This window comes from Panulirus ornatus, chromosome 26, assembly GCF_036320965.1.
Source record: "Panulirus ornatus isolate Po-2019 chromosome 26, ASM3632096v1, whole genome shotgun sequence".
NCBI classification, from domain to species: domain Eukaryota; kingdom Metazoa; phylum Arthropoda; class Malacostraca; order Decapoda; family Palinuridae; genus Panulirus; species Panulirus ornatus.
The window spans coordinates 11113732-11126339 of record NC_092249.1 but is presented as its reverse complement, the minus strand read 5'-3'; the positions used below and the strand labels follow the sequence as shown (position 1 = coordinate 11126339).

General features: G+C 41.4%; 1 protein-coding gene across 2 annotated transcripts in view; it reads left to right on the top strand.

Moving 5' to 3' along the window:
• Positions 1–12608, top strand: part of LOC139757449 (uncharacterized) — a 652064-nt gene that overhangs the window by 473153 nt on the left and 166303 nt on the right. For both annotated transcript variants that reach the window (XM_071677974.1, XM_071677975.1), the window contains exon 13: positions 3278–3378. In XM_071677974.1, the coding sequence (XP_071534075.1) occupies positions 3278–3378 (101 nt within the window). The remainder of the gene's footprint in view (positions 1–3277; positions 3379–12608) is intronic.

Genomic DNA, 12608 nt, shown 5'->3' with positions numbered 1-12608 from the left:
GTGCTGGTGGCTGATTCGGGTGAGAAACTGCAGAAGCTGGTGACTGAGTTTGGTAAAGTGTGTGAAAGAAGAAAGCTGAGAGTAAATGTAAATAAGAGCAAGGTTATTAGGTTCAGTAGGGTGGAGGGACAAGTCAACTGGGAGGTAAGTTTGAATGGAGAAAAACTGGAGGAAGTGAAGTGTTTTAGATATCTGGGAGTGAATTTAGCAGCGGATGGAACCATAGAAGCGGAAGTGAGTCACAGGGTGGGGGAGGGGGTGAAGGTTCTGGGAGCATTGAAGAATGTGTGGAAGGCCAGAACATTATCTCAGAGAGCAAAAATGGGTATGTTTGAAGGAATAGTGGTTCCAACAAGGTTATATAATTGCGAGGCATGGGCTATATAAGGTTGTGCGGAGGAGGGTGGATGTGTTGGAAATGAGACGTTTGAGGAAAATATGTGATGTTAGGTAATTAAGTAATTAAAGGGTAAGAGAGATGTGTGGTAGTATAATGAGTGTGGTTGAGAGAGCAGAAGAGGGTGTATTGAACTGGTTTGGTCACATGGGGAGAATGAGTGAGGAAAGATTGACAAAGATATATGTGTCAGAGGTGGAGGGAACGAGAAGTGGAAGACCAAATTGGAGGTGGAAGGATGGAGTGAGAAAGATTTTGAGCGATCGGGGCCTGAACATGCAGGAGGGTGAAAGGCATGCAAGGAATAGAGTGAATTGGACTGATGTGGTATACCGGGGCCAACGTATTGTCAATGGATTGAACTAGGGCATGAGAAGCATCTGGGGTAAACCATGCAAAGTTTTGTAGGGCCTAGATGTGGAAGGGAGCTGTGGTTTCGGTGAATTACACATGACAGCTAGAGACTGAGTATGAATGAATGTGGCCTTTGTTGTCTTTTACTAGTGCTACCTCGTGCGCATGCAGGGGGAGGGGGGGTGCCATTTCATGTGTGGTGGAGTAGTGATGGGAATGGATGAAGGCAGCAAGTATGAATATGTACATGTGTCTGTATATCTATGTATACGGTGAAATGTATAGGTATGTATATGTGCATGTGTGGGCTTGTATGGGTGGGTTGGGCCATTCTTTCATCTGTTTCCTTGCGCTACCTCGCTAACGTGGGAGACAGCGACAAAGTATAATAAAAAAAAAAAATAAATAATTTTTTAAAGCAAATTTTTTGGATGCAGTTCTGGGTAACAAAGCTGGTACAGTATATGCATATGAGAAGTATCCAATAGAAAAGAACCTCAATGCAGTGGTATCTTATTTTAGCTCATAGATAATCATTTTGCCTGCATAGCATTTCACAGAATTATACTGTAAATATATTCTAGACTTGGTTATCTAATCCTCTCTTGTTAGACAAAATTTACATGTCCCGCCATTTAAATTCACCATACAGAACAGTATCACTGCAAAACAAAATTGATTTTATATTCCTGCTGTCCACAACTCATGTGGTGATACACATACGTCCTAGAGGTCCTCTATGATGGTCTCTAGGTACACAGAAATACCAGGTTAACAAAGAAAAGCAAGTTATTAAAGTGAGACAATACTCTACACTCTTACTCTATATTGTTTTGCTAATATATATCTGATAACAACTTCACTGTTGAATTGTAAGTGTCAAATTATTTTGCAGAAAAAATTGAAATGTCTAGACCTGAGGAAGCATGTGAAAGGACTAAAAGTAGTAGAGGAGTGTGGGAATTCCAATAATGAAGGAAATTCTTGCTAATGATTGTCAATCAGTTTGTTATCTTTCTAATAGATAACCTGCTCATGGGACAAATTTATTTTTTACTGAAAATAATTGAACAAAGATACATGACTGCTCATTGTGCTGCCTGGTGAAATATGAAATATGCATAGAACTACAGACATTTTTTTAAAAGAAACTTAACATATGGTTGAAAGCAGTCCCAAATAGACTGAAAATTGATAATTATATAATGTTGGTGGAAGCTGAGAAGAATTGTCCTACACATCAATCACAACTTGTGGTAAGCACCTCGCACTAGCCATGCCACTTTTGCCAAGTTTTCTCATAGGTTCTTGTAGGTACTTAGATTCTCTTTATCCTGGCTGCCTTTCTAGTCTTGGGAATCTGAATATCACAGGGTCCACAATTGGGAATGAACAATGAATAATGAGTAAGGTTGTTATCATATTTTATTGAATACATTGTAGTTATCATGCCAATGGAAATGCAGATTCATTCATTTTGATCTTCATTTTTATTTTCTACCTCTTTTTTTGTATTTAGTATGGCTACAATTTTGTACTGCTTATGGATCAGTAAATACTATAGTTCATGTGGACCTGCCATGAGATACCATTGACACTTTAGGAACAAGTCATGTACGCAAAAATCAGTTTTGAAGGCTTTCAACTTTAGTTCAGACTAATGAGGGTTGGAATTTGTTTTTTATTGTAGGTGCCTGTTTATCCATATCAGTTGTTTATGTTGATCAGAAAATGGTTTACTGGGTGAAGTATGTTTCCATACATGATTAATATAATCTCTAATGCTTATTGCATGTAGCAATAATGCCTATAAAATGGAATTGAGTTTATTTCTGATGGTTGGCCATCTGCATAATCAAGTAATAGAAAATCTTAACTGAATTTATATAAATTTAACCTTTTTTTTTTGTATTTAGTTTGGCTACAATTTTGTACTGCTTATGGATCAGTAAATACTATAGTTCATGTGGGCCTGCCATGAAATACCATTGACACTTTAGGAACAAGTCATGTACGCAAAAATCAGTTTTGAAGGCTTTCAACTTTAGTTCAGACTAATGAGGGTTGGAATTTGTTTTTTATTGTAGGTGCCTGTTTATCCATATCAGTTGTTTATGTTAATCAGAAAATGGTTTACTGGGTGAAGTATGTTTCCTTACATGATTAATATAATCTCTAATGCTTATTGCATGTAGCAATAATGCCTGTAAAATGGAATTGAGTTTATTTCTGATGGTTGGCCATCTGCATAATCAAGTAACAGAAAATCAACTGACTTTATATAAATTTAACGAAACAGACTTCATTATGCAATCATTCTTGTACATACAAGCGATCTGTACAGGTGCTATCCCATCCCTGGCCACCACATTCTCATAACCATATCAAATTGGAATTAAGGAGCTGTATTGCAAAAAAGTCTAAGACAATGATTGGATTTTTCTTCATTATTGAAGCCAACATTAGAACTCTTATTTTTACATTAGTAGAATAGTGTTTTAGTAGCTTTATAAAATTTTCTTACAGCTTGTGATGAAGAAGGTGATGGCGAGGGAAGTACAATTGTAGCCATCCAGACAGTTACTACGCAGCAGGATCTTGAAGTAGATACACCTGGATCTTTCCAGGTTTGTGCCTCATTAATCAAGCTCACATTTTCCCCGTGGACTCATAGAAATATATATATATTTATTTATTTATTTTCCTTTGTCACTGTCTCCCGCATTAGCGAGGTAGCGCAAGGAAACAGACGAAAGAATGGCCCGACTCACCCACATACACATGTATATACATACACGTCCTCTCATGCAAATATACATACCTTTACATCTCAACGTATATATATATATATATATATATATATATATATATATATATATATATATATATATATATTTTTTTTTTCTTTTTTGCTTTGTCGCTGTCTCCCGCGTTTGCAAGGCAGCACAAGGAAACAGACGAAAGAAATGGCCCAACCCACCCCCATACACATGTATATACATACGTCCACACACGCAAATATACATACCTACACAGCTTTCCATGGTTTACCCCAGACGCTTCACATGCCCTGATTCAATCCACTGACAGCACGTCAACCCCGTTATACCACATCGATCCAATTCACTCTATTCCTTGCCCTCCTTTCACCCTCCTCCATGTTCAGGCCCCGATCACACAAAATCTTTTTCACTCCATCTTTCCACCTCCAATTTGGTCTCCCACTTCTCCTTGTTCCCTCCACCTCCGACACATATATCCTCTTGGTCAATCTTTCCTCACTCATTCTCTCCATGTGCCCAAACCATTTCAAAACACCCTCTTCTGCTCTCTCAACCACACCCTTTTTATTTCCACACATCTCTCTTACCCTTACTTTACTTACTCGATCAAACCACCTCACACCACACATTGTCCTCAAACATCTCATTTCCAGCACATCCATCCTCCTGCGCACAACTCTACCCATAGCCCACGCCTCGCAACCATACAACATTGTTGTAACCACTATTCCTTCAAACATACCCATTTTTGCTTTCCGAGATAATGTTCTCGACTTCCACACATTCTTCAAGGCTCCCAGGATTTTCGCCCCCTCCCCCACCCTAGGATCCACTTCCGCTTCCATGGTTCCATCCGCTCCCAGATATCTAAAACACTTTACTTCCTCCAGTTTTTCTCCATTCAAACTTACCTCCCAATTGACTTGACCCTCAACCCTACTGTACCTAATAACCTTGCTCTTATTCACATTTACTCTTAACTTTCTTCTTTCACACACTTAACCAAGCTCAGTCACCAGCTTCTGCATTTTCTCACATGAATCAGCCAACAGCACTGTATCATCAGCGATCAACAACTGACTCACTTCCCAAGCTCTCTCATCCACAACAGACTTCATACTTGCCCCTCTTTCCAAAACTCTTCCATTCACCTCCCTAACAACCCCATCCATAAACAAATTAAACAACCATGGAGACATCACACACCCCTGCCGCAAACCTACATTCACTGACAACCAATCACTTTCCTCTCTTCCTACACGTACACAGGCCTTACATCCTCGATAAACACTTTTCACTGCTTCTAACAACTTGCCTCCCACACCATATATTCTTAATGCCTTCCACAAAGCATCTCTATCAACTCTATCATATGCCTTCTCCAGATCCATAAATGCTACATAGAAATCCATTTGCTTTTCTAAGTATTTCTCACATACATTCTTCAAAGCAAACACCTGATCCACACATCCTCTACCACTTTTGAAACCACACTGCTCTTCCCCAATCTGATGCTCTGTACATGCCTTCACCCTCTCAATCAATACCCTCCCATATAATTTACCAGGAATACTCAACAAACTTATACCTCTGTAATTTGAGCACTCACTCTTATCCCCTTTGCCTTTTTACAGTGTCACTATGCACGCATTCCGCCAATCCTCAGGCACCTCACCATGAGTCATACATACATTGAATAACCCTACCAACCAGTCAACAATACAGTCACCCCCTTTTTTAATAAATTCCACTGCAATACCATCCAAACCTGCTGCCTTGCCGGCTTTCATCTTCCGCAAAGCTTTTACTACCTCTTCTCTGTTTACCAAATCATTTTCCCTAACCCTCTCCCTTTGCACACCACTCGACCAAAACACCTTATATCTGCCACTGTATCATCAAACACATTCAACAAACCTTCAAAATACTCACTCCATCTCCTTCTCACATCACCACTACTTGTTATCACCTCTCCATTTGTGCCCTTCACTGAAGTTCCCATTTGCTCCCTTGTCTTACGCACTTTATTTACCTCCTTCCACAACATCTTTTTATTCTCCCTAAAATTTAATGATACTCTCTCACCCCAACTCTCATTTGCCCTCTTTTTCACCTCTTGCACCTTTCTCTTGACCTCCTGTCTCTTTCTTTTATAGATCTCCCACTCAATTTCATTTTTTCCCTGCAAAAATCGTCCAAATGCCTCTCTCTTCTCTTTCACTAATACTCTTACTTCTTCATCCCACCACTCACTACCCTTTCTAATCAACCCACCTCCCACTCTTCTCATGCCACAAGCATCTTTTGCGCAATCCATCACTGATTCCCTAAATACATCCCATTCCTCCCCCACTCCCCTTACTTCCATTTTTCTCACCTTTTTCCATTCTGTACTCAGTCTCTCCTGGTACTTCCTCACACAAGTCTCCTTCCCAAGCTCACTTACTCTCACCACCCTCTTCACCCCAACATTCACTCTTCTTTTCTGAAAACCCATACAAATCTTCACCTTAGCCTCCACAAGATAATGATCAGACATCCCTCCAGTTGCACCTCTCAGCACATTAACATCCAAAAGTCTCTCTTTCGCGTGCCTGTCAATTAACACGTAATCCAATAACGCTCTCTGGCCATCTTTCCTACTTACATATGTTTACTAATGTATATCTCGCTTTTTAAACCAGGTATTCCCAATCACCAGTCCTTTTTCAGCACATAAATCTACAAACTCTTCACCATTTCCATTTACAACACTGAACACCCCATGTATACCAATTATTCCCTCAACTGCCACATTACTCACCTTTGCATTCAAATCACCCATCACTATAACCTGGTCTCGTACATCAAAACCACTAACACACTCATTCAGCTGCTCCCAAAACACTTGCCTCTCATGATGTTTCTTCTCATGCCCAGGTGCATATGCACCAATAATCACCCATCTCTCTCCATCAACTTTCAGTTTTACCCATATTAATCGAGAATTTACTTTCTTACATTCTATCACATACTCCCACAACTCCTGTTTCAGGAGTACTGCTACTCCTTCCCTTGCTCTTGTCCTCTCACTAACCCCTGACTTTACTCCCAAAACATTCCCAAACCACTCTTCCCCTTTACCCTTGACTTCATGTCACTCAGAGCCAAAACATCCAGGTTTCTTTCCTCAAAAATACTACCTATCTCTCCTTTTTTCACATCTTGGTTACATCCACACACATTTAGACACCCCAGTCTGAGTCTTCGAGGAGGATGAGCACTCCCCGCGTGACTCCTTCTTCTGTTTCCCATTTTAGAAAGTTAAAAAATACAAGGAGGGGAGGATTTCTGGTCCCCCGCTCCCGTCCCCTCTAGTTGCCTTCTACGACACACGAGGAATAAGTGGGAAGTATTCTTTCACCCCTATCCCCAGGGATAATATATATATATATATATATACATATATATATATATATATGAAGGGCGTAAATGGGGAGGTGATAACAAGTAGTGGTGATTTGAGAAGGAGATGGAATGAGTATTTTGAAGGTTTGTTGAATGTGTCTGATGACAGAGTGGCAGATATAGGGTGTTTGGGTCGAGGTGGTGTGCAAAGTGAGAGGGTTAGGGAAAATGATTTGGTAAACAGAGAAGAGGTAGTAAAAGCTTTGCGGAAGATGAAAGCCGGCAAGGCAGCAGGTTTGGATGGTATTGCAGTGGAATTTATTAAAAAAGGGGGTGACTGTATTGTTGACTGGTTGGTAAGGTTATTTAATGTATGTATGACTCATGGTGAGGTGCCTGAGGATTGGCGGAATGCTTGCATAGTGCCATTGTACAAAGGCAAAGGGGATAAGAGCGAGTGCTCAAATTACAGAGGTATAAGTTTGTTGAGTATTCCTGGTAAATTATATGGGAGGGTATTGATTGAGAGGGTGAAGGCATGTACAGAGCATCAGATTGGGGAAGAGCAGTGTGGTTTCAGAAGTGGTAGAGGATGTGTGGATCAGGTGTTTGCTTTGAAGAATGTATGTGAGAAATACTTAGAAAAGCAAATGGATTTGTATGTAGCATTTATGGATCTGGAGAAGGCATATGATAGAGTTGATAGAGATGCTCTGTGGAAGGTATTAAGAATATATGGTGTGGGAGGCAAGTTGTTGGAAGCAGTGAAAAGTTTTTATCGAGGATGTAAGGCATGTGTACGTGTAGGAAGAGAGGAAAGTGATTGGTTCTCAGTGAATGTAGGTTTGCGGCAGGGGTGTGTGATGTCTCCATGGTTGTTTAATTTGTTTATGGATGGGGTTGTTAGGGAGGTAAATGCAAGAGTTTTGGAAAGAGGGGCAAGTATGAAGTCTGTTGGGGATGAGAGAGCTTGGGAAGTGAGTCAGTTGTTGTTCGCTGATGATACAGCGCTGGTGGCGGATTCATGTGAGAAACTGCAGAAGCTGGTGACGGAGTTTGGTAAAGTGTGTGGAAGAAGAAAGTTAAGAGTAAATGTCAATAAGAGCAAGGTTATTAGGTACAGTAGGGTTGAGGGTCAAGTCAATTGGGAGGTGAGTTTGAATGGTGAAAAACTGGAGGAAGTGAAGTGTTTTAGATATCTGGGAGTGGATCTGTCAGCGGATGGAACCATGGAAGCGGAAGTGGATCATAGGGTGGGGGAGGGGGCGAAAATTTTGGGAGCCTTGAAAAATGTGTGGAAGTCGAGAACATTATCCCGGAAAGCAAAAATGGGTATGTTTGAAGGAATAGTAGTTCCAACAATGTTGTATGGTTGCGAGGCGTGGGCTATGGATAGAGTTGTGCGCAGGAGGATGGATGTGCTGGAAATGAGATGTTTGAGGACAATGTGTGGTGTAAGGTGGTTTGATCGAGTAAGTAACGTAAGGGTAAGAGAGATGTGTGGAAATAAAAAGAGCGTGGTTGAGAGAGCAGAAGAGGGTGTTTTGAAATGGTTTGGGCACATGGAGAGAATGAGTGAGGAAAGATTGACCAAGAGGATATATGTGTCGGAGGTGGAGGGAACGAGGAGAAGAGGGAGACCAAATTGGAGGTGGAAAGATGGAGTGAAAAGGATTTTGTGTGATCGGGGCCTGAACATGCAGGAGGGTGAAAGGAGGGCAAGGAATAGAGTGAATTGGAGCGATGTGGTATACAGGGGTTGACGTGCTGTCAGTGGATTGAATCAATGCATGTGAAGCGTCTGGGGTAAACCATGGAAAGCTGTGTAGGTATGTATATTTGCGTGTGTGGACGTGTGTATGTACATGTGTATGGGGGGGGTTGGGCCATTTCTTTCGTCTGTTTCCTTGCGCTACCTCGCAAACGCGGGAGACAGCGACAAAGTATAAAAAAAAAAAAAAAAATATATCCCTGGGGATAGGGGAGAAAGAATACTTCCCACGTATTCCCTGCGTGTCGTAGAAGGCGACTAAAAGGGGAGGGAGCGGGGGGCTGGAAATCCTCCCCTCTCAATTTTTTTAATTTTCCAAAAGAAGGAACAGAGAAGGGGGCCAGGTGAGGATATTCCCTCAGTGGCCCAGTTCTCTGTTCTTAACGCTACCTCGCTAACGCGGGAAATGGCGAATAGTTTGAAAAAAAAAATATATATATATATATATATATATATATATATATATATATATATATATATATATATATATATATATATATATTGATAGAGATGCTCTGTGGAAGGTATTAAGAATATATGGTGTGGGAGGCAAGTTGTTAGAAGCAGTGAAAAGTTTTTATCGAGGATGTAAGGCATGTGTACGTGTAGGAAGAGAGGAAAGTGATTGGTTCTCAGTGAATGTAGGTTTGCAGCAGGGGTGTGTGATGTCTCCATGGTTGTTTAATTTGTTTATGGATGAGGTTGTTAGGGAGGTGAATGCAAGAGTTTTGGAAAGAGGGGCAAGTATGAAGTCTGTTGGGGATGAGAGAGCTTGGGAAGTGAGTCAGTTGTTGTTCGCTGATGATACAGCGCTGGTGGCTGATTCATGTGAGAAACTGCAGAAGCTGGTGACTAAGTTTGGTAAAGTGTGTGAAAGAAGAAAGTTAAGAGTAAATGTGAATAAGAGCATGGTTATTAGGTACAGTAGGGTTGAGGGTCAATTCAATTGGGAGGTGAGTTTGAATGGAGAAAAACTGGAGGAAGTAAAGTGTTTTAGATATCTGGGAGTGGATCTGGCAGCGGATGGAACCATGGAAGCGGAAGCGGATCATAGGGTGGGGGAGGGGGCGAAAATTCTGGGAGCCTTGAAGAATGTGTGGAAGTCGAGAACATTATCTCGGAAAGCAAAAATGGGTATGTTTGAAGGAATAGTGGTTCCAACAATGTTGTATGGTTGCGAGGCGTGGACTATGGATAGAGTTGTGCGCAGGAGGATGGATGTGCTGGAAATGAGATGTTTGAGGACAATGTGTGGTGTGAGGTGGTTTGATCGAGTAAGTAACGTAAGGGTAAGAGAGATTTGTGGAAATAAAAAGAGCGTGGTTGAGAGAGCAGAAGAGGGTGTTTTGAAATGGTTTGGTCACATGGAGAGAATGAGTGAGGAAAGATTGACCAAGAGGATATATGTGTCGGAGGTGGAGGGAACGAGAAGAGGGAGACCAAATTGGAGGTGGAAAGATGGAGTGAAAAAGATTTTGTGTGATCGGGGCCTGAACATGCAGGAGGGTGAAAGGAGGGCAAAGAATAGAGTGAATTGGAGCGATGTGGTATACCGTGGTTGACGTGCTGTCAGTGGATTGAATCAAGGCATATGTATGGGGGTGGGTTGGGCCATTTCTTTCGTCTGTTTCCTTGCACTACCTCGCAAACGCGGGAGACAGCGACAAAGCAAAAAAAAAAAATATATATATATATATATATATATATATATATATATATATATATATATATATATATATATATATATATATATATGTACACATACATACGCATGTGTATGTGTAGGAAGAGAGGAAAGTGATTGGTTCTCAGTGAATGTAGGTTTGCGGCAGGGGTGTGTGATGAATCCATGGTTGTTTAATTTGTTTATGGATGGGGTTGTTAGGGAGGTGAATGCAAGAGTTTTGGAAAGAGGGGCATGTATGAAGTCTGTTGGGGATGAGAGAGCTTGGGAAGTGAGTCAGTTGTTGTTCGCTGATGATACAGCGCTTGTGGCTGATTCATGTGAGAAACTGCAGAAGCTGGTGACTGAGTTTGGTGAAGTGTGTGAAAGAAGAAATTTAAGAGTAAATGTGAATAAGAGCAAGGCAATTAGGTACAGTAGGGTTGAGGGTCAATTCAATTGGGAGGTAAGTTTGAATGGAGAAAAACTGGAGGAAGTAAAGTGTTTTAGATATCTGGGAGTGGATCTGGCAGCGGATGGAACCATGGAAGCGGAAGTGGATCATAGGGTGGGGGAGGGGGCGAAAATTCTGGGAGCCTTGAAGAATGTGTGGAAGTTGAGAACATTATCTCCGAAAGCAAAAATGGGTATGTTTGAAGGAATAGTGGTTTCAACAATGTTGTATGGTTGCGAGGCGTGGGCTATGGATAGAGTTGTGCGCAGGAGGATGGATGTGCTGGAAATGAGATGTTTGAGGACGATGTGTGGTGTGAGGTGGTTTGATCGAGTAAGTAACGTAAGGGTAAGAGAGATGTGTGGAAATAAAAGGAGCGTGGTTGAGAGAGCAGAAGAGGGTGTTTTCAAATGGTTTGGGCACATGGAGAGAATTAGTGAGGAAAGATTGACCAAGAGGATATATGTGTTGGAGGTGGAGGGAACGAGGAGAAGTGGGAGACCAAATTGGAGGTGGAAAGATGGAGTGAAAAAGATTTTGTGTGATCGGGGCCTGAACATGCAGGAGGGTGAAAGGAGGGCAAGGAATAGAGTGAATTGGATCGATGTGGTATACCGGGGTTGACGTGCTGTCAGTGGATTGAATCAGGGCATGTGAAGCGTCTGGGGTAAACCATGGAAAGCTGTGTAGGTATGTATATTTGCGTGTGTGGACGTATGTACATACATGTGTATGGGGGTGGGTTGGGCCATTTCTTTCGTCTGTTTCCTTGCGCTACCTCGCAAACGCGGGAGACAGCGACAATAAAAAAACATACGCACATATACACACATACACACATATACATATATATACATATGAAAAATGTAAGAAATAATTTAGAAAACTGAAACTTCTAGCTTGAAATGAAATGAAAAATGAATGTCACATAATGGTTCAACCTCTGGCTATGGGGGGTATTTTGTTAGAAGCAGTGAAAAGTTTTTATCGAGGATGTAAGGCATGTGTACGTGTAGGAAGAGAGGAAAGTGATTGGTTCTCAGTGAATGTAGGTTTGCGGCAGGGGTATGTAATGTCTCCATGGTTGTTTAATTTGTTAATGGATGGGGTTGTTAGGGAGGTGAATGCAAGAGTTTTGGAAAGAGGGGCAAGTATGAAGTCTGTTGTGGATGAGAGAGCTTGGGAAATGAGTCAGTTGTTGTTCGCTGATGATACAGCACTGGTGGCTGATTCATGTGAGAAACTGCAGAAGCTGGTGACTGAGTTTGGTAAAGTGTGTGAAAGAAGAAAGTTAAGAGTAAATGTGAATAAGAGCAAGGTTATTAGGTACAGTAGGGTTAAGGGTCAAGTCAGTTGGGAGGTAAGTTTGAATGGAGAAAAACTGGAGGAAATAAAGTATTTTAGATATCTGGGAGTGGATCTGGCAGTGGATGGAACCATGGAAGCGGAAGTGGATCATAGGGTGGGGAAGGGGGCGAAAATCCTGGGAGCCTTGAAGAATGTGTGGAAGTCAAGAACATTATCTCGGAAAGCAAAAATGGGTATGTTTGAAGGAATAGTGGTTCCAACAATGTTGTATGGTTGCGAGGAATGGGCTATGGTTAGAGTTGTGTGCAGGAGGATGGATGTGCTGGAAATAAGATGTTTGAGGACGATATGTGGTGTGAGGTGGTTTGATCGAGTAAGTAACGTAAGGGTAAGAGAGATGTGTGGAAATAAAAGGAGCGTGGTTGAGAGAGCAGAAGAGGGTGTTATGAAATGGTTTGGGCACATGGAGAGAATGAGTGAGGAAAGATTGA